Source organism: Glycine max, chromosome 3 (assembly GCF_000004515.6).
Source record: "Glycine max cultivar Williams 82 chromosome 3, Glycine_max_v4.0, whole genome shotgun sequence".
In the NCBI taxonomy this organism is placed as follows: Eukaryota; Viridiplantae; Streptophyta; class Magnoliopsida; order Fabales; family Fabaceae; genus Glycine; species Glycine max.
Genome location: NC_016090.4, coordinates 5437410 through 5460775, shown reverse-complemented (window position 1 = coordinate 5460775; position 23366 = coordinate 5437410). Strand labels below are relative to the sequence as shown.

Here is a 23366-nt window from a genome sequence, read left to right as displayed (position 1 = left end):
ATGACATATTTTGGAGAGAGAGGGTGTAGTATGTTAAAAAAAACCTCAATGCAATGTTTATATTGTTGGTGTGTCCAAATATCAATGCCCTAATCTTTATCTTTGGATTGTTTTTGTTTGACCTCTCACTTGGGTCATGTCAATAGTCTTAAAAGCATCACTCACGTTGCACTTGGCACAGATCAACTTAAAATGTCAACCAAATGAAGTAAGATGATGAAGACGATCTAATGCCATTAAGTAAAAGTCTGATACTAACCACCATGATTTTTGGTTGTTAAAGAGTATGAAAACCCTTTACACAGCTAGTGTATAGAAATCAAACTCTTTCTTCAAATGGTATGAAAAGTGAATACAAAAATTGTACCTAAAAAAAGATTGAACCTCACAGCTTAAGATGATCTTACAAAACATTTACCCCACAATACTTGGTCTAAGTGGCAGAGGTGCTTTCGTACATGGTATGCGTGGATACAGTAGAGGAATGCAGCTAATGTGACTGCTAGAAGATATTGAAGTCAACTTCCAGAAGTCCTGAATCGACAAATAACAAGAAACATGTTTAACACAATTGCAATTCTGTCAAGCATTAGATTCAATGCAATAACTATCTTTTGACAGTAGATGAAATATTTTCATCAATTATAAACTATTAAGGTACTTTTATGAAATAAACTATAGACCAAAGTTATTGGTGGTGCAAATAATATGGCACTGTTGTCTGGAGATATGAATTTTGTTTGGAAGATGGAAAAGTGCTACTACATCAATGCATGAATTGAGAAGGAAAATTTTATTGCTTTTAAAGTAAAAGTACTTTTGAGCTCTCCCAACTTTAATCGGAACATGTACTTAGACCTAGACATGCATTTACTTATGGAACAATGATCAATTATTAAAAAAAAATTCACACAGGATTGAATGTTGTAGGGGGACTCTCAAAATGTGAAATTCTGTGTTTTGGGTTGGACATAAATCCATATATTTTTAAAACTCACCCGTGGATCAGATATTATGATTCCCATTACATAGGCCAATAAACCCATCAAAGACTGAAGCGAACTTTGAACGCCTCCAACAATCAAACGATCGGATTCAGAAACAAGATCCTATTTGAAAAATTGAAAAGAAAAATCAGGCCAAGATGATTGAAAAGAAAAGAACTCTAGTGATTCATCAAAGACATTAAAAGCTAGACATCAAACAAATTAAATAACTTCAGATAATTAAGGTTATTTCTTGCCTGCATTTGTTGAAGCACAGACAAATGAAACATCCACAATCCAAGCCGAGAAATGGCTACACTTCCCATCAGAATATATGATGATAGAAAGCCACTTTGGATCCATATTGCAGCCACACATGGAAGGAGGCAACTCCACTGCATGAACAACATACATCAACAAGGACAACAAAGATTATATATATGCTAAATATTATCAGAAACATGTCTTGCATACTTGTTCAGAAAAGAAGGAAAATAAAACTTGATTATAGCTCATAACATGTCATTCATACCTGAGACCATATAGACCAAAGTCCAGTTCTAATGGTCGATATATGAGACTGTAGCACAGGATATACAGCTGTTGCAGCTATTCCAATCACAACACTTATTCCTCTTGCTATTCCAATAACATATGCAGGTATTCCTTCCCATTTTAAGGTAGCTGTCATCAAAGTTCCAAAGCTGAGGCAAGTAATTGGAATTTCATCAGTGACTCTTCATACCCAACTGACAACAAAGAACTACAAGGCATGTTTCTTAAGGTGTGTTTAGAATGAAATTTTATGAGTGACTTTGTCCAACGACTGCAATATAATCGACAGTCGACAGACATTGGTAACTTGGACTTTATTTTATCATTAATAAAACAGCAATTTCGCAAAACATGGATGCACAGCAGCAACAAATGCTCAGGTTGATGAATCTTAGAAAGCATGAATACAATAATAAGTAGCACAGATATGATAGAAGTTAAAAATTGTAGAGCATGATATCATTATAAAACCACATACAAAGTGAATACAGAATTAACATTTTCACATAAAAAAATTATAAAATGTAGTTAGGACTGAGGAGTTTTTGAAATGTCTATGAAGTACTTGATAAAGAATTAAAGATACATCTACTATTTTGAAATGTTTTTACTTCCTTGGTTGAGTTTGAATTTTAAAGAAGACAAATAAAAATAAAAAGATAAGCTGGTCCTAGAGTACGGCCTCATGGATGAAAATTTTCTCTAGTTAATATGATAACTAATTGCAAAAGGAGAGCATGGTCTTATGGATGAAAAAATTGACCAAGTTTGGATAAACAATACTTGGGGCTCACCTTCACACAAGACAACTTATCAACCCATCTTCCAATTATGGAGCCAAACACTGCAATGGAGGCAGATTCAACTGCACCATATATTGCTGCATACAGCAATGATTCTGACCAAATATTGATCATGTATAAACCAACAGAGAATTTCCACATTCTGCAAACAAAGATCCTCAATGAATTTAATTTAAAAAAAATAAAAATCAAAGCAGCAAAAAAGTGCAACACATTCACTGATGCACCAACGATTTTGAATATCACAAGCCAAATAAATCACATCTATCAAGGGGTCTAATTGAGTTAAACAGGATCCAAGAATCATTGTAAATACCTTTTTATGTCTTCAATTTCCACCAATAAAAAAAAATCACATCTAATGTGGTGTATATTTCATGTCACACTCATAATTTTCTCACGTCATAGTCATTTTAACTCACAATAATGTATAAATTAATCCATTATCTCCTATTTTTGTGACATTGAAATCAAAAGTTTAAACCAACGTTGGGAAGTAAAAGAAGAACCTGGCACCCCATCTTGCTAAGAAGTGGCCAATGTACAAATAAGTGATTAGTTCAGATGGCTTTCCTTGTTGTCCGGTGAACGGAGACTCCTTCAATTTCACGTTTTCTTCCATTTCAGATTCTTAACCCTCACTCAGTCCTTTTGACCATTTCCTTCACGATTGCTATCTTAATCTGCTACGTGCAAATTGCAATTTCTCTCATCAATAATACTGCAACATCAAAAGTCTCGTGTATTAAATGAGGTTACATGAATTACACAATTAATGTTATTCAATTCGGTTTAAAGCTAAATTAAGAATAAGATTTAAATAAATTTTTAAATTCCTAAAAATATGCAATTTTTATTTATTTATATTTAATCCTTAAAAGTGATATCTTTCAGAATCAAGAAAATTCTGATACAAACAGTCTTACTCAAAGTCAAAGCTATATAATAACAGTTTCTGAATCGCAGCTGGAATCTCAGCTAAAATGTGGCGAGTAACGAGTCTACGTGTTGTTGTGTACTGTAGCCACGTGAAAAATGCCAACACGTAACATAATATCAAGCAAAAAGAATTTAATGAATAAATTTTGAATGTAAACATTGATTTATTAAACAACTGTGTCATATCTAATCTCTTTTATTCTTTTATTTTTTTTCTTACTATAGCCGTGTCATATCTAATCTATCTAGCGGATTGAGTGAGCATTATTATTTTTTTTTTGGGTGAATAACATTAGTTTATTTTTAAAAAAAAATAATAAACAGAGAATGAATGAAGTAAAATTTTATGAAAAAAAATATATTTAAAAGTTAAGTGAGTTATAAAATTGACTTGATGATTAAAATAATGGGAAAAAAAGATTAGTTTTAAAATTTCTTTCACTAACAACAGCTAATAAATTAATAACTAATTATTCTTTTAAAAAAAGTTAAGAGACATTATACTCACGTTAAACATGCAAATTGAATGGTTTCGCATGCCTCAATGTGTTAGTTACTTATTAATGCGTTAAATTGTTCATCTTTAGTGAAGCTTCCGCGGATGATTTTGTCTAGAGTAAAATCTTCATTTTATTTATCATGTCGTGGGGATCGAGGGAAAAACGCTCAGAAACTAATGCCCACTACCACTAGGAAATGAAGTACATGCTTTATCAGCATTAATATATTGTTGGTGTTCATTACAAAAAACTAAATAATAAAAGGGAAATTAATTTTAATCATATCTCAACCAAAAGAGAATCAAATAGGAATTTAGGAGATAATATAATAAAGGTGGTTTAGGTCAAATGCTTTAGATTTCTATAAAATAATTTTTTTATATATTGTTAAATAAAAGATATTTCTGAAATATTAAATAAATCTGAATCCAATATAATATTTATTTAAAAAATGTTTTATGTTGATTATTTTATTTACTTTTAAGATTTCTAACTCGTCGCAACTCATAAATCCTAATAATAAAATTAAGACTAAAATATAATTTTTGTCTTTTTATTTTTCTAAATCTTTAATTTTAGTCTCTTAATTTTTAATTGAGATATTTTATCTCCTATTTTTAAAAGATTTATGATTTTAATTTTCTTGATCAATTCCAGCTGACTTGTTAACAGTGTATTTCTTTAGTTTTTTTAATAAATTAAGCTTGTTAGCAGTTAAATAAACACATAATAAACAAACATATGTCACTTGATCAGCATTTTCATAATAAATAGATCAACGTTTGATATTGATTACAAAGATTAAAATTGTTGATTTTTTAAAGGTGAGAGACAAATTGTTTCAAATGAATGAAGGACTAAAATTATAATTTTTTTAAAAATAAAAAATAAAATATTTCAATTAAAATATGGAGGACTAAAAATACAGATTTTAAAAAATAAGAAAACAAAAATTATATTTTAACCTAAAATTTATAAAAGTGTCATATCAATCTTAACAAATTATACTTGTACTTTTCCTTTTATCTCAGTTTTTTTTTTAGTTATCGAGAAAATGAATCAACTAATAACTGATACGAGATGTTTGAGATTTTTCTGACTTATAAGAAGTTTCAAATTCAAGCCGGTAAACACGTAATTGTATTGTGTTAAATACTTGAACATATAATTTTGTCAATTCCAGTAGAATTATTTGGTGTAAAAGATACATGTGATTTGTAGTAAGTAAGAAGAGAAGATTTTCAATACATCTAGGTGTAATAACTAATAACTTGTGCCCCAAGGGATGGAGGAGGAGAGGGGGCACTGTTGTGGGCGGCCAGGGATGACAAGCTATAGAAGAGACGGAGAAGCCGCCCACTCTTGTGGCGGCCGTGGACAGCGCGATGCGGCAGCAACCAATGGAGTACGGTGGTTTGCAGCAAGGGGAGAGAGTAAAAGACCGATGAGGAAAGAATGAGAAGAAGAAGAAGAAAAAAGAGCTACAGCGCCATGCTTGATGCTTGTGTGCCTTTTGGTCACTTAATTTCTATTCAAGACTCTGATGTATATGTTCTATACATTTATGTGCTCAATGTGTTGCTGTCAAGAATGGTTTAGTGCCAGCCAGAATAGAGGCATTTATAACATAACATCACAATGAGAGAGAACAAACAAGGAAAAAGAATTCTTACAAGATTTTTTCAACTGACCTCTTACTCCACCTTCAATGATTGTCACTCTTTTGATTTGTTCTTTCTGATTTGATCTTTTTAATGCACTCTTTTTTTCCCACGTCCTGAATCCAATTTTGTGTGGTATTTAACTATTTAATTATATGCCAATAATTTGTCTGCAACACCCAGTGTCCAGTAAATTGGCTGATGGAATAGCAAAAGTTGTTAACACAAATGATTCAATACTGAAGTTCCTTAATTAAAATTTTGGATTTGATCTTCAACTTGAGCATTTAGTCATAACTAGATGTATCACATTACTCTAAAAATGGGCTGATTTGGTGGGAGAAAATTAGTTGAGCCTAAAATAAAAATCCATATACCTCTTTGTTAAAAATAGTGGTTTTTGGCTTTTTTCTAGCCTGTCAGAATTGCCGTTGATGATGTGGTGCAATAGAGAGTTACCACTGTTGATGGAGAAATTAATTTATTGATAAAGAACCAAAACTTAGCTAGCTCTCGATTGCTCACCATTCATTAAGGTATCCAACCACATCATTCTACTACTTTTTAATAGAATTAGAACAGTTCACTCGTGCTTTTGAACGGTCATTCCATAGGTGAAAAAGTGACCCAATTTTATAGAAAATAAAGATGTACATAGAGAAAGAGTGTAAGGTGGAGAAATCTGACACAAAATGTTGATATATGTCCAACCTATGGATAGCTTTAATATAACTAGACAAGATATGATGATTGATGACATCTCCATACTTTTAATTATACTTAAGTTACTTCTTTCAGAGTGGTTACCTTTTGAAACGATTGTGACAACAATATATTTTTGTGCATGAATCAGTTTAGCTGTATTGTTTCACGACAAGTATGTTTATTTATTAATTCCTTAATTGTTAGGGGATCGCTTGCAATTCAATGTGATTGGATTACCGCTAGGGAAGTTTTCTATTAACATTGGCAGAAAATAGTTTGTTATTTACTGGTCGGCATGTGGTAATACATATGCATTTTACATCATCATAGTTGAGTTTAACGTAAGAGGTTAATCTTTTAATGATCTATGGTTCGAATCCTAAAAATGGTGCTCATATTTAGTACGTGATGCAGAACTTGGTCCAAGTATGGCCTACAAGGCTACCTAAGAAGGCAAGTCAAAGTTCTATAGTTTTGAAAATGCTTCCTAGAACTCAACTCATAGACTTCCATAAATACCTCAGTTTCAACATGATAGGTACATAATCATTTCAATTTTTACCTTTTGACACTACCTTTCTGCTGACTTGAAGAGCTGAGTCCTTGCAGTTGACACTACCTGCCATTTTTCTAAGCATATATCAAAGGAAGCATTTGATTGTAGCATTGTTCATAATAGATCCAAGAGCCACTATGTCAATTATGTCGCACTTGAGATGAGATTCGCTTAAAAAAGGAAGCAACTGAAGTAATTGAGATGATGGCAATGACAATGATCTTATTCCATTAAGTGCAAATATCTTAAAGACATTAGTTACCAACAGAGAAGTCTGTTTCTTTAGATTTAAAACCTTCAATTATGTGATAAAATCTTGTGTCTCATTTATGTTCATATCTTCCAACGGTACAAAACTTTTTCCAAGCAGATAGACCCTCGCATGTTGCTACTTAAGATGCTCCTAGAAAACATTTGCTCCACATAACACGATCGAAGTGAAAGATGTGTTTTCGCACACGGTATACATGGATGCAGTAGAGGAATGCAGCTAATGTGACTGCTAGAAATGATAACAAAGTCAACTTCCAGAAGTCCTGAACAGCAAAAAGATAAAAAGAAATATTATCAACACAATTGTGTATATTTTGTTTTAGCATCAGATTCAAAGTAAGAGCCATCTTTTGACGACAACAACAACGAAAACCTTATCTCACTAGGTGAAGTTTGCTGCATGGATCCCACAATGCTATTTTGTTGGGTCAAAGACCAAATCTTCAAATGTACTATTCAGAGGTTGGCTACAATAGCCATCTTTTGACAATAGATGGATTTTTTTTCATTAAGTATACACCATGGATGTACTATAAAGAAATAAATTATAGCCAAAGTAATATATTCTGAACAGTTTTTGTAATATTGGGGGAGATAATGTTGCTGGAAGCTGGGAAATGATAGAAATGTGCTACTACTTGGCATGAATTTTCAACCAAAAGCATTGATGTGAATGAACTTGACATCTGTCTGTTGTTTTAGCCTTGCCGTAGCTAAGCATGCATTTATCTATGGATCAGTGAGCGATTATTAAATAATTCACTGACGATTGAATGTTGTAAGGGGGAAACTCAGGAGAGAAGAGATCATGTGTGTTGGGTTGTGGTTTCTCCATCAGAAAAAGGAATGTATTCTTCTGCATTTTATGTGGTGCAAAGGAAACTTAAGAGTAGTCAAATGGAGATGCAACTGACAAATTTGTAGTCTAAAGGGTAAATTTTCAACTGTAATAATTAGATTTATTTTTAACAGCCAATGTTTAGTTGTTAGTTTGTTAGTGGGAGGGATTCAAACCCACAACCTCTCTCTCCTCCCTCTCCTCCTATCTCTCTTCAACCACCAAGCCAACTTTATAACTCTAGTGGTAATAATTAGATTAACAAGGGATGCCTTTGTTAGGTCTAATTTGATGGCTGTGAAATTAGAGATTTCTCTCTCAGAAGTTGAAAACTGAAGTATTTATAAAAAACTAAAGGAAGACTTATAAGTAGCAGGAATTAAAAAGAAAAATACATATTTGGGTTGGATATGAATGTTATAGTTTTAAAACTCACCCCTGGATCAGATAATATGATTCCCATAACATAGGCCAATAAGTCCATCAATGACTGAAGTGAGTTCTGAACACCTCCAACAATCAAACGATCAGATTCAGGAACAAGATCCTATTTCAGAAAATAAAATAAAAGTCAGACCAAGATGATTATTAAGAAAGAGAACTTCAGTGATTGATCATAGACATCAAAATCTAGATTTTACATTTGTTAAAAGAATTATTTAGGAAAAAATAAAATAACTTCAGATAATAAGGGTTATATATTTCTTGCCTGCATTTGTTGAAGCACAGACAAATCAAACATCCACAATCCAAGCCGAGATATGGCTACACTTCCCATCAGAATATATGATGATAGAAAGCCATTTTGGATCCAAATTGCAGCTATACATGGAAGAAGGCAAGTCCACTACGTGCACAACATACATAAATAAGGACAACAACAAAGATTAGGATGATATGGGAATAAAGTGTAAAGAAACACTACCTATATGCTATAACAATAATACATCTGTTACAGTTTACAAAGAAAAATGAATATTTGAATAGCAATCATGTCATTTATACAGAAAACTTTAGATCAATTACTAATTTTATACCTGAGACCATATAGACCACAGTCCAGTTCTAATACTTGATATATGAGACTGTAGCAGAGGATATACAATTGTTGCAGCTATTCCAATCAGAGCGCTTATTCCTCTTGCTAATCCAATAACGTATGCAGGTATCCCTTCCCATTCTAAGGTGGCTGTCATCAAAGTTCCAAAGCTGAGACAAGTAATTGGAATTCATCAATTGACTCTTCATGCCCAATTGACAGCAAAAAAAGAAAAGAAAATGCAAGACATGTTTCTTAACGTGTGTTCAGAATAAAATTTTCTGAATGACTTTGTCCAACTACAATTTAATCCACTGACATTGCTAATTTTAATCCTTTTTTTTGGGTTTTGTTCGGGAATAAATCATTAGTTTCACAAAACTTGTATGTGCAAAGAATAGTACTGATTAATGAACCAGCTTCTAAAGATATAAAAATGAAAATTTCAAGGAATATCCTCTATAAATATGCCATGTCTTGGCCTTCTTATTTGTTCATGAATAGACTGAATATATTTTAAACATTAGTGGAAAAGGCTAATTCAGATTTCATCCAATATTTAGTTTCTATAGTTGTTTGTAAGTTTTAACCTGAGTACAGTAAAAAATAGCAAAGCCAGAGCTAGTCCAGGAAGGACAACTTCTTGCTGTAAATATACTCTCCATGCAGCAATATAAGGAATCTCTGAAATCTTCTCATAAAGTTTTTTACTGCATTTTCTATCTACCAATTCTGAGCTACCATCAGTAACAGGAAGCAATCTATCTCCCTCCAATGTTGGATTGCTCCTTTCTTGATCACTTTCTAAAAGTCTTGCCATTCTCCTCTGGCTACTTTGACCCAAAGCTGGAATCCCTTTATATACAGATGTGAAAAGCCAATACTCCACCCAAACAGACACAGTATTCCATAGTGCTAAAGTTATAGCAGATGCTTTCAGTGATACAAAGCTTATTATGAACCCAGTAACAACAGGAGCAAGAAGCTTGCAGGTTAGATCAATGCGTCTCGTTACTGAATTCATCTTTGTAAGAAATTCTGGGGGTTGACCTTCAGATATAACTAACAACCTGTATAATAGAAACTAGAATTAAAACATATTTTTTACAAAATATTCTTCTATGATTAACTAAACTTTCAAATAATTCAGTTTCCTTTAAGACGTGATGTTATGAAATTTCAGCATAGATATTACATTCTGGAGCAAATAGAAGTAATAATCATAATTTGAAATACCATTTTTGCTTTTCTGTCCATAATTAAACTACTAGAAAACCAAGCTAAACTTAGTACAATTAACATTTATTGAAGTTATAAACCTTGAGTGATTTTAAAGACAACATGATGAAAGCACACCAATCAAATATAGATCTATCCTCATTAAAACCTCAAGAATATTACCACTCTCTTTCAATCAATATTGTACCAGCAAGAGTTGAAAGTACACCAATGCCACCACAGATATTGATTGTCAACACCATCAATATGAAAGCTGAGAAATTTGTCAACTTCAAAGATGAGTTGAGTAGTAAAGCAACTACAGTGGCCCCAGCAACAACAAAAGAGAGATTCTGTGTCACCAACCACAACTGCAAAACCTGCCATAAAAGAAAGCAGACACAGTTACTTCTGGAAAGACACCTTGAACTTTGTAATCAAGGAATTATGAATCTCTTAGAGTTCAAGCGTAAAGATGAAGTTCCACATTGGATAGACATGGACAAGTTGAGTAACATATAAGTGAGAAAGACACACAAACCTAATGCCTTATGATTTTAGGTTGAAGTGTGATATCAAGTTCACTTGTGTGACTTAGTCGTGATTCATTGGTGAAAATGTTTCTGGAGTTTTATTCCCCTTATTTCATTGTCACTGTTTGAGGAACTTTTTACTTCAGTTAAAATATGAAAGATCTATTTTGACCTACACTGGTGTAAGCTGATTGAGTCAAGAAATATTTCTGTATTATCCTATTATCTTATATAAAATTTACTGTGTTGTTCCCAAGTGAGAGATAATATGATAACTAATAGCAAAAGGATTGCATAGCTTTAGAGGTCATCAAATTGAAGTACTAGTAGTCCTTGCATAAAAAAACTGATATAGTAATAATAATTGAGGCTCACCTTCACATAACACAACTTGTCAACCCATCTTCCAATTATGGAACCAAACAGTGCAATGGAGGCAGATTCTACAGCACCATATATTGCTGCATACAGCAATGAGTCTGGCCAAATGTTGATCATATATAAACCAACAGAGAATTCCCACATCCTGCAAACAAAAATGTTAAGTGAATTTAACTAGTAAAAAAACAAACCAAATCGAACAAGATAGTGCACCATTCACTGATAGAACAGTAATTTTGAAAATCTCAATTCTCAAGCTAAGACAATTTGAACCTAAGTCCGAATTCCAAACCACCTTTCCGTGCAAGTATATCATTCATATCTAAGGTGAATTATTTTTCTGCTTGGTATAGTTCAGTGTAATAATTGATTGATACATTTTAAGGGGTCATAGACTTATAGTAACATATTGAGAGATTTTATATTCCACTCATAAATTTCTGATTTCATAGGACAAGCAATCATTTTAACTCATCTGTTTTGGTAATATGGCATAAACCCTTTTCCTATTCAAGGAGACTTTTAAAAATTATAAAAGAAAGGGTAAAGTTTTTTAAAATTTTGTAAAAATGAAATCAATTAAGAACCAGAACCAATAGTGATTAGTGACATATCAATAATATTTACGAGTTTAAATAATTAAATCAATGGTGATAAGTGAGAAGTGAAAGAAGAACCTGGCACCCCATCTAGCTAAGAAGTGACCAATATACAAATGATTGATTAAAGAAGATGGGGTTTCTTGATGTTGGGCAAGAAGAGGCTCTCTCCTCAATATGAAGGTTTCTTCCATATCAGATTCTTCCCCTCACTCACTCCTTTTGACCATTAATTAGTTTTACAAAGATTATCTAAAGCAAGCAACATGCAGTTTCTGTCCTTTGTCCATATATACGATGATGAGTCAATGATACAAACAAATTAAACAAATAAAATAATAATAATTGGAGGCCGAAACAGACAGTTTTCCTCTTATCAAAGCTATAGAATAATATACTTTCGTTGAATAGCACCTGGAATCTAAGTTGTGTTACCTAACCAAGTTATAACTGAGTAATGCTAACAAGAAATGCACAAAAGATCATGGATCGTTCCACAAACATCACGTCGCGGTACAATTTTTAAATGAAAATCTATTGAATATCAATAGTTCATGATTTGTTGTTTGTACATTTTTTTTATATATAAGATGAGCCTAGAAAGTTTACCGGCAACAAGGATATGAATTTAATTAATTTTAATATGTATATAATAGATTTTTTTATCTTATTAATCCATCAAAATTAATCCTAATTTTTTAAAATAATTATTATAAAAGTGAACAATCTTATTATCAATAAAAATGAAAATTAAAATGAGACAATAATGTAAATATATTTAATTATTAAATATTTCAAAATTCATAGAATTCTTACAAAGTATCACCCAGTTAATAAAGTCTTTACATGGATATCCTAAAAAAAGTCTCTACATTGATAATAAAATTTAGAAAAATATATATCAATGAACACTCATGTCCTCTTTAACACCTAAAAAGAGAGGGAAAAAAAGAAATATAAGCATAATAAATATTATAATGTGATAGAAAGACAAAAGAATGAGTGTTATTGATTGTGTTTATTAAATAGTGATATTTATATATCACTACTATAAATTTAAAAAATACAGAGAAAAAGAGAGAGAAATGGCTGGTATCATATTTACTATGAGATGCAATTCATGATAATTAATTATTATTTGTGAGAATATACTTGTTGAAGATGCTTTTGGCTTGCTTGCATTCAATACACTCTTTGCACACCTCTGTGGGACTAAGACCTGAAGTAGTCCTTCAACCATTTTGTGTCAGGTAAGAAGATGTAGGTCCTTGAAGTTGAGATGACCAAATCTATGATGCCATAACCACTCCATCTTGTTTTCTGAGGTTGCAAGACACTTATGTTTCAAAATATTCATCCCAATCCTAAAGGTCTTGTTTTGAGACAAGTCTGCCTTAATCACAAGTTTCTGGACTTTATCAAACACTTTGAGACAATTGTCATTCATCCTCATAACAAACCCCTTTTCAAGTAGTTGGCCTAGGCTTAACAGATTAGTCTTCATGCCAGGTACAAACAACACCTCCTCAATGACAGTGTCTTTTCCATTCTTCTTCTGAATGCTACTTTTTCAATACCTTCAGCAATCAATGTACTATCATCTGCAAAGCAAACTCAGCTCTTGGATGATTTATTTAGATTGATGAACCAATCCCTCTTCCTTGTCATATGAGTGGAGCAACCAGAATCTAAGTACCATGAGAAGTCGCTTGATGATTCACTGCTAATGGTAGCCATAAGCAATACAAGTTCAGAATCTGAGCCTTCATCTTGAGCCAGATTTGCATGATTTTTGAGTTTGTTCTTGGCACCTTCTCCTTGCCAAAATTCTTTTGCATAATGACCAAGTTTTTGACAGTTGTAGCATTTCACCTTTCTTTTGTCGAGCTTCCACTCCTTGTTGTTGTTGCAGTTTGATTTCTGAGAAGTTTGGCATGTTGTTTTTCCTTTGGAGGATTCACTACCTTCAACTATCACTTGTTCCTGGTTCTTTGTGGTGGTGTTTGACTTGTTTCCCTTCCATGGTTCTTTCCCTTTGTAATTGGAATGTACATGAAGTACTTGTTCTTGATGGGATCTTCACTTATTGATTGTCATCTCAAGTGCCTCAAGAGAATGTTGTAATTCTTCAATCTGCATTGTGTCTAAGTCTTTTGACTTCTCAAATGCAACAACTACATGATCAAACCGTGGTGCAAAGTTCTCAATATTATTTCTACCACTTGTTGATATGAGATTATCTCCTTGCAAGCCCTCATTGCAATGACCATTTCTTGAATTCTATCAAAGTAATTTGCTATGGATTCTTTGTCCTCCCACAATGAGAAGTTGATATTGTCTTCTCAATGTTTGTAGCTTAATCTTCTTATTCTCCTTTCCATCTCCGTATGTTTTCTCTAGAATATCCCATGCTTCCTTTGATGTGGAGGCTTTGGAGATTTTATTGAATATCTTTGAATTCACACATTGGTAAATGAGAAAATGTGCCTTGCTATCAAGTTTCCACTACTGTTTGAAGGTCAATTTTTTGCTTCTCAGTGGCATTCTTGTTTAGTTTTGTAAAACCAATTGTCACTACTTATGCCACATCTTGGCAGCCAAAAATCGCCAACATTTTGATTCACCAATTATCAAATAACTAGCCATCAAAGTCTCTGTAAAACCAACTGTCACCATCTTCTTTCTTCAATCACAATGCGAGTACACGATTGGTTCTTCGTTAGTTATTCTTCTAACCAAGAACTCTCACTCAACCACCACACCTCACGAAAAAATGGTGCAGAAGAAGACTCAATACACAAAACTTGCAAGAAAACAGAAAGAATCTCACAGGAAGAAGACACACTTCATTGAAAACAATCAAGACTCTCTAACTAACATTCCTCACAGGTGTAGGATCTCACAACTCTTGATACCATGTTAAACTCACTCAAATGCATCAAAAAAATAAAACACACAATTAAATGAATGAAAACTGTATCGATAGAAAACTTCAGAATACACTACATACAATATTATGAAACTTGCTTATGCAGCAGGTAACAAACATTGGTTGGGAGTAACTAACTTAACTAACTCCCTGAATAGGTAACTAACTAAAGATTTGTTATTTAACTAACTTTGAATCTTTGAATTATTATGATAGAACTGGAATAGAAATAGAGGAAGAGAATGTATATTATTATTATTTTGCTGCCTTCAACACCCAAGACAGAATACAGATAAGTTTCGAGGTCTCACCACCCTCCTCTTCCTAATCCCTCATTCTAACTTCCCTATAATTGACTCTTTATAGTTTCTTAACTAACTAATAGTTTATCCTAGTTATCCTAACTAACTGACAACTAACATACACCTTTCCCCATCTATCAATACCCCCCTTTCAAGATAGACCTTGTCCTCAAGGTCAAGTGTAGGAAAACAACCAGCATTTCATAAGCAAGGGTCTTTTTCATCCTCTCCTTCCATAATCATCAATCTGAACTAATTATTCTTACACACATGAGCAAGATTATACTTTTCTTCATAGGTGAAACATTATTCTTTCCTCATCTTCTTTCCTCATCTACCTTACTATTTGTTGGTTGTCATTCTCTTACAAATCTCTGACCCAAATAACTGGGTTTCTAAAAATTATACCCCTTAGTATTACTCACGGGTAATTTTCCTAAGACCTAATTCTTATCTTCTACCTTACAAGCCTTGACCATAGATTCCATCAAGTTTTTTGGTTCATAGAGCCTTACCTTAGTGTTGATATCTTCTTTTAGCCCTTTAAGAAACACCTTCACCATAAACGGTTCCTCCAACCCCTTCACCATTCCGACATGCTTCTCGAATTGGCCTATGAATTCTTGCACTGCTTTTTCCTGTTCTAGCGCCAACAATGCCTGAAAAGGATTCCCTAGGTTAGAAGCTTGAAACCTTTGGGAGATTGCGATCTTGAACCCTTCCCAAGAATGGTTTGGGTTCCAAGATTCCCACCATTGGAACCACCCTAAAGCTTCTTCATCCATGGCAACCATCATTGGTTCAAGCTTATCTTCTTCTCTTACAACTTACAACCGAAAATAATTTTTTTTATCTTCGTTAACCAACCCATCGGATCTTCTCCCTCAAATATTGACATTTCAAGAGTTCTCCACTGATTGCTGCTAGACATGGCAAGAAAACCCGTACCCGTGGGTACCCGTCTGAATCCGTCCCGACTTTGACGGGTAATACCTGAGTTGACCGGATATGGGTTCAGGTTCGAGTTTTCTCCGATAAGCAAAAGTTGGATACGACTACGGGTACGAGTATGGGATTACTACATCCGCCCGACCCCGAACCCGGACTCGTTCTAGAATTTTTGCATAATTTAATCAAAAAGCCTAGAATTTTTATTACTAGTTAATTTTATTTTAGAATTTTTACATAATTTAATATTATTTTCTTAACAATTTTTGTAGACATATGCATTATAATAAATTTATTGATATATAAGTAGTTAAAAATAAATGTTTAACAATCAAATTATTTTTTCTAAAATCAAATTTTTAATATTTTCTTTACAAAAAAATTATTCTTCTAATTTGAATCGGGTACGGGACGGGTCGGGAATACTCGATACCCAATAGGTACAGGAATGGGATAATAAATTTTAACCCGTCGGATATTGGGTACGGGTATGGGGATATGTTGGAGAGTCGAGGTCGGAAATTGGGGAGACAATACCCGTCCCCGCCTCGCCCCATTGTCATGTCTAATTTCTGCCCTACACAGTGTTCCCCTTATTCCCTCTTATCAAATTGTCCACGTGAGCGTTCAATTCGGGAGGCTTTCTCTCCCATGGTGTTGCTAATCGCGGCATAATCCCTTCTATCAAACTTAGTCGTGCCTCCATCGCTTCGCGATTCTCCTCTATCGCCTTCTCCATGGCTTCCATGTGTGTCTCCATTCTCGTGTTCACCTTTGTCACCATTAACTATTCCCACGCTCCTAGATTGAAGCTCTAATACCAGTTGATAGAACTGGACTAGAAACAGAGGAAGAGAATGTGCATTATTATTATTTTGTTACCTCCAACACCCAAGATAGAATACAAATGAGTTTCGATGTCTCACCATCCTCCATTTCCTAATTCCCCATTCTAACTTTCCTCTAATTGATTATTTGTAGTTTCTTAAGTAACAATTAGTTATCCTAGCTATCTAACTAATTGACTACTAACATACACATTTTCTCATCTATCATATCCCTAACATGACTAATAAAGAGGCGTGTTAAATTTAGTTAAAGAAAAAAAAAGAAACGTGCTATGCTTTCTAATCCTCCCAACGCCACTCGTACATTTTTTAGGTGAGACAGAAAGTGAGAACGATTCAAACTCATCCTAAACATTGGAGTGCTTTATATAAATGTTGACGCTAGCTTCCTTAAACTAACATAATATTGTTTGCATTGTATAGTGTCCATGTCAACTAATTATTTAATGGCAACAGAGCGAGTGCTTCACATGAAGGATGGCTTGAGAGAAACAAGCTATGCAAAAAACTCCTTACTTCAGGTATAATCTCTTTTTGTCTTAATTTTATCAAAAAAAATATCATGTCTTTTTTTTCTTACAACCTAAATGAGAGGGATTTCTTTTATAGCGAATTCGCTAAACAAGATTTTGCGGCAAACCTTTTGATGTTGTTGGAAAAATGCTCTCATAATTGAAAAAAATATTAATACTTGATTAATGCAGTTGAATTTTCTTTAATATTTTTATTATTTTTCAAAATTCATCTAATAATATTTTTTTTTAAAATTATCATTCTATTGTTAGTAAGATTCGTGATCTTACTCAACATAATTGGTACTTGCGTTTTCGGCATATATATCGAGAAGAAACCAAGGTGGCCCTTTGTGTCTTGTTAATTAGTTGAGGGGATGTTGTAGGTACTACTTAACTATTATAAATCAGAATGCCCCAATTCAGAGAATGTGATTATCGGTACTCTCCCAACTTTCTAAATTAAGTATACTCTTAATATTATTTTTATTTTCTTTATTTTAAATGTGCATTTTACATATTATTCATGTAACTAGTGAAAAATTTGTTTCAGCCATCTCAAAAATTTATAAGTTTTGGAAAGTTGATTATCTAATTAATTAAATTATAAATATATGATAAAATTATCTATTAAATTATTTAATAACTGTAAAATGACATAACAAAAGTTAAAAAAAAAAGAATTATAGCATTATGAAGATAAAAATGTGGAGAAAACTAGTAGGAAGTTAATTATAAGCTCAACTAATTTCATTTTCATTTTCATTTTATTCCTATATTCAACATTATACAATACTGACCCAAATTAAATTCCATGCAGAGAAAAGTGGCAATGAAAGTGAAAATCATACTTGAAGAGAATGTGAAGCGGATGATGTCCAACATAAATATTGAAAGCTGCTGTAAGATAGCAGATTTAGGTTGTTCTTCAGGACCCAATGCACTGATAACTATGTCAAATATCTTGAACATCATGTATAATGCTAGCCTGAGCTTAAACAAGCGTGTGCCACGTGTATTCCAAATTTACCTCAATGATCTATTCGGAAATGATTTCAATTCCATCATCAAATTAATTCCAGACTTCTACCAAAGTATACATCAAGAAAAAAGAGGCAATTTTGGAACATGCTTTATTCATGCAACACCGGGGAGCTTTTATGGGAGGCTTTTTCCTGATAATTACATCCACTTCTTTCATTCTTCTTACAGTCTCCATTGGCTATCTCAGGTTAGTTAAATCATTATATGATACATAGTTATTTCATTTGAAATCTTAACCATACATGTACACAAAAAGTGCTATCTCTCAAGCATTTAAGGACAGATATATGTGGCTTTACAAACACTAAGTTAATTGCTTTGATTCAACCTAGCTTCCTATGTTATCAGGCACCAAAAACTTCGAGCAACATAGCTATACCACTCAACAAGGGAAATGTTTATATAACAAGTACAAGCTCTTCTTTAGTCTATGAAGCATACTTCAAGCAATTTGAAAAGGATTTCAAACTTTTTCTAAAGTCACGCTCGGAGGAACTAAGATCGGGTGGTATTATGGTACTTACTTTCATTGGCAGAGATAAAACTCGAAAAATTAATAATCCTGCAGAGGTAATTGGTATGGTACTCAACGGTATGGTCCAAGAGGTAAGCAATTAATGAGGGTTGATGAAGTTAAGCCAAAAAATGCACTAACACTTCAAATTAAAATAGTATTAATTTTTATGTGTATTGGACACGTATCCAAGCCAAGAACTTCACAAACCACACTAACTGTACTTTATAATTATTTTCCTTTTATTTTCATATCATACATATTAGAATTCCACAATAACTAGATAAATTATAGTAACATTTTATTATATCTAAAATGATTTGTGTTGAGTTTTAAAACTCTGATTTCTCAATTTGATTTAAGACTAGAATTTTATTATAATAACTTATATGTTGGTTTATAGCTGTGGTATTTTAATCCATAGGAGTTGACACAAAGTTGAAATATCCTGCTTCATTTACACATGACAAAATAACTTATTTAGTAGAAACACTCATATTTGATATTTTTTTAGTGTATACAAAATTTTCTTATACTAGCGATAATCATGTATTACAAAAAGTAATTATGTGACTCAAAATAAAAAATAACTGTCATATTTTAAATTTTTTAAATTTATTATTTATGCATATTGTGTTGTATTGGATATTGTTCCTGACTTCTTGAGGTATATATTTATGTTTTCAAAAACCAGCAATATAAGAGACTCTAGACAGCAATGGGAAAATAAAGTTGCATTGTTTTATTTGATTGAATAAAGATTTGTTATGATTGGTAGGGTCTGGTTGAAGAGGAAAAATTGGACTTCTTTGATTTACCTATATATGGTCCTACAGCAGAAGAAGTTGGACAAGTGATTGAAAGAGAAGGATCTTTTACCCTTCAAACATTAAAAACTATCAAAATAGGTTGGGATGCAAACCTTGAAGAGGAAGTTGATGATGGTATTCTTGATAGCAAAATAAGAGGGGAGTTTATAGCTAAGTCTATCAGAGCTGTTTTGGAACCTATCTTGTCAGCTGAGTTTAGCGAAGATATCATGGATGAGTTGTTCTCAAGATACGCAACTCTGGTTGCCCAACTCATTGAGGTGGAGACGTTGGAGTATACTAATGTAGTAGTCACCTTGACCAAACATTCTTGAAGATATATATATATATATATATATATATATATCTATATATATATATATATATATATATATATATATATATATATATATATTTGTTCAGTTAAGCATGACCAAAGTTTATGAATAAGTTATTATTTATTTTGTATTCTTACATATGATATTTCAATTCACAATATCAAGTTCAGTTCTCTTTTAAGGAGAAAAATTCATTTTGTTCATCTTTTTTAACAAGCGATGTGATTTGAATTTTTTTCATTTTTAACTATATATTGTGTTCTATAGCACTACTTCCGGTCATTTTTATAAGAAACAAGTTTCAATATAACATACATTAACACTTGTTTCTTGTAGAAAACAACAAACGTTAAATAAATAGTTTAAGACAAAGAAAAATAATGTTTAGTACACTTTTTATTGATGTATTGATCATATATATAGAGAGATTGTATTTATTTGTCATTTGAATAGAATTTTACTTATTAAAAAATTCTTTAAAATCTTTAAAATGAAGTAGAAGGGGAAAACTCAATAAATGTTACTAATTTGGCATGTTAAGTTTATAATAAGAGATGACTTAGATTTGATTCTCTCAACATATTTTTGGAGAATAATTTTAAATGTGAGTCATTGAATGAAGATTAGTCTCAAATGGTCTAAAGGAACACAACTTTTGAGGCCTTAGGATCCTACTAGAGAGTCCATGACCTCAATTACATGGTTTAAAAAAATATGGAAAAAAAGTCAAAATTGGTTAGTTAAGAAAAATACAATAAAATGTGGGCTTAATTTTTTTTATCCCAACAATAAGACTATAGGAGTAAAGTATCAAAATAAAACTATAGAGTCAAATTTCACTTGGATGAAAGTTTTAAACAGTATAAAATTTAGGGGGGGAAATTAAAATGAAGAAGATATTCATTTACATTGTGTTTGATAGAGTGGAATGAAAAAGAATGAAAATGTGAGGAGGGAAAGAAAATGAAAAGAGTTGAAAAAAGTAAAAAGTAAGGTAACACTTAGTTTGAGTGTTTTTTTTTCCAAGAAAATAAAAAATAAGAGTAAAAATACGTTAATTTAAAATTTTAAAAATATTTTCTTTGGAGATAATTTCAAAAATAAACCCAAAATTGAAAACAACAAATCAATTTTTTAGTCTTTTTTTTTTTGAAGTAAAAATACAGTGGTCTCTTAAAATATTTTCTTCTCTATACATGTTTTATAAATCTTGAAAATGAAAACTATGTTTAGAAAATAAACACTCAAATCAAGAAACACCAAAGGTTGTTTGGTTTAGATTAAAGAGAGTAGAAAAGAGATAAAAAAATATGAATTAAAATGGTTAGGTATGTAAAAAAAAAGAACTATTTTAAAAGTTTTATTATAAATATTATACTTATTTATTTATTTACTTATTTATTTATTTATTTATTATTATTATTATTATTATTATTATTATACAAGAAAACATGAGGCAAAAGAAGAAGAAAACACATGAGTGGCAGCAAAGTGACCTTCAGTGTGTTGAGAGGCATAGATCGTTTAATTACTGTAGTTTTCTCGCCATCTTCATCTCATTTTTTAGAAGGAATATTATTTTGTGGGATTTACTTTTTTTTTTTTTTAAAAAAAAAGAAGATATATCACCCACTTTCGTACGTATCAAACACACTTCACTCCACTTTTGACTCCTTATTTTTCACTTCTCTCCTTTCATGCCTACCACATATAGGCTTAGAAATTTTTTTCTTTTTTGAGGAAATAGGGTTAGTAATTTAAGAATTGAAATTTATATAAAACGTCTTAATAAATCTATATAAATTTGGTAATATAAGAATTGAAATTCTAAAATTAATAACGCATAGTTTTTATTAAATTATGAATCCCTTTAGTTCAACTTGAGTGATTGAACAATCTCCCAATTTGGTGGCATTGGTAGTTATATTTGAATTTACCAAAGTGGTCCCTCAAAAGCCCTTCATCACAATTGTCTTTTATCCATCGCACACTAGGTTTTTTTCAGCTAATGTGATCCATGTCAATTTATGCAGCGGCTTATATATGGAAGAAGCCAAAATGGAAATCCCTACAACCTAATTTCTTGACCGTATTCAACAACTCATGTGCTAATATATTTCATTCATTGTAATTTGTTTTTAATATCACTACTAAAAAAGTTATTTTTAACGTCGTAGATTCTACATCGGTTATAGAGAACCGTCTTAGAAAGGTTCGCGGTGGCATTTTTGTAATAAACTCAAACGTAACGACGACGTTTGCGTAAAACCGCCTTTGATGAGTTTACGGGATGGCAGATTGGTAATTTTCTATTAGGGTACAAAGACAATTTTCTCCTAAAGATCGTCTTTGTTTGCTTATTCGCGTATTAACAAGAGAAGCCTTAGCATTTTCGCACTCCCGTGACTTTCGTGCCAACCTAGCTACCTCCCTCATTTTCTTTCGTCCCAACCTAGCTCCCTCATCCCCACTGTTATCTAGCTTTTGTGTCGCCGTCTCCCGTGCCCGTTGTTTGAGTTCGATCGAAGGTCCGACGTGTCTCCACATTGTCTCTGGATTCCACATCTTCCCGTCCTTCATGACGGTCCTCTTCCTTCGACCTCTTCAGATTTTTCCTTTTTTCTTCCTTTTTCTCTTCCTTCGTTTCAGATCCGATCTGATCTCATTTGCAATCTTGTCTCTTTCGATTTTGTTATTATAATTTTGCACTTTGTTGAGTATTCTTGAATTTTACGAGATATTTTTTTTAATTCAAAATCCCTATTTATCGATTGTGGAATGGTTGTCGTTTCATGATTTGGGATTTGATTTCGCTGTTGTAGGATTTTTGCAAAGGAGGTTGGGATTTGTTTTCTTGATGCTCTTTAATTAAGGGTTAATTAGGGTTTGGATTTGAGATTGGTTTTTTTTTTATTGTGCTTTTGACTGAGTCTGAATGTTATTATTAGATGTTTTCAACTTCAACTTTTGAGAAAATTATCTCGAGAAATATGTTAAAAAATTTGTGTAAATTATGGTTAAAAATATCTTGTTTTAATAAAATTATGGTTGTATCATTCTCGGTAAATTCAAGGAACCTAGTAGTATCTGTAAATTTTGATTAAGAAGGGATTTAGTAATTCTCTGAAGGTTGTAGTTCAGAATTTTGAAATTTTGGCTGTCTGTTTGTGTTATCAATGGTGATCTACCTTGTATGCTAGTTTATTGATTTCATTTGATGTAAATGGATGGTCCAAAAATAGTCCTATTTGTTACACATAACTCTTATTTGTTTTATGATACTTATTTTGTTTTCTATTTACAAACTGCTTCATCTTTAGCATATGCTGCGGTTTCCAGAAGTGCTCAAGAAAATCTCCTTCAAGCTCCCTTATTGTCTAGATCAAATAGCATGGAGGCTTCCTTGGCAAAGGATACTTCCTCTAATGATGTGAAAAATGGTCAAGGGTATATGGGTCTTCTATGATAACTTCTTACCACCTTCTGATCATGTGTGCTTTTGTGTATTGATAGTAGCTCTGTCTTGCATGTCTCTT

The 23366-nt window shown here is 32.3% G+C and overlaps 3 protein-coding genes and 1 pseudogene across 3 annotated transcripts; 1 reads left to right on the top strand and 3 right to left on the bottom strand.

The window, feature by feature from the left end:
- Positions 1-349: 349 nt before the first annotated feature.
- On the bottom strand, positions 350-3230 carry LOC102666524 (solute carrier family 40 member 1-like; annotated as a pseudogene).
- Positions 3231-6907: 3677 nt separating this feature from the next.
- Positions 6908-11871, bottom strand: LOC100802561 (solute carrier family 40 member 2). The gene is made up of 8 exons (XM_003521972.5): positions 11665-11871; positions 10982-11132; positions 10257-10453; positions 9446-9925; positions 8854-9025; positions 8526-8663; positions 8253-8363; positions 6908-7241 (listed from the first exon to the last, which is right to left on the bottom strand). The coding sequence occupies exons 1-8, from the start codon at positions 11778-11780 to the stop codon at positions 7098-7100; spliced, it is 1509 nt and encodes a 502-aa protein (XP_003522020.1). The 5' UTR covers positions 11781-11871; the 3' UTR covers positions 6908-7097.
- A 1329-nt stretch (positions 11872-13200) lies between these two features.
- On the bottom strand, positions 13201-15611 carry LOC102670363 (uncharacterized). Its single transcript, XM_006577372.2, has 2 exons — positions 15284-15611; positions 13201-13619 (listed from the first exon to the last, which is right to left on the bottom strand). The coding sequence occupies exons 1-2, from the start codon at positions 15609-15611 to the stop codon at positions 13201-13203; spliced, it is 747 nt and encodes a 248-aa protein (XP_006577435.2).
- A 1422-nt stretch (positions 15612-17033) lies between these two features.
- LOC100802033 (probable jasmonic acid carboxyl methyltransferase 1) lies at positions 17034-19827 on the top strand. The gene is made up of 4 exons (XM_003521971.3): positions 17034-17134; positions 17946-18356; positions 18518-18775; positions 19462-19827. The coding sequence occupies exons 1-4, from the start codon at positions 17042-17044 to the stop codon at positions 19825-19827; spliced, it is 1128 nt and encodes a 375-aa protein (XP_003522019.3). The 5' UTR covers positions 17034-17041.
- The last annotated feature ends 3539 nt before the right edge of the window (positions 19828-23366 follow it).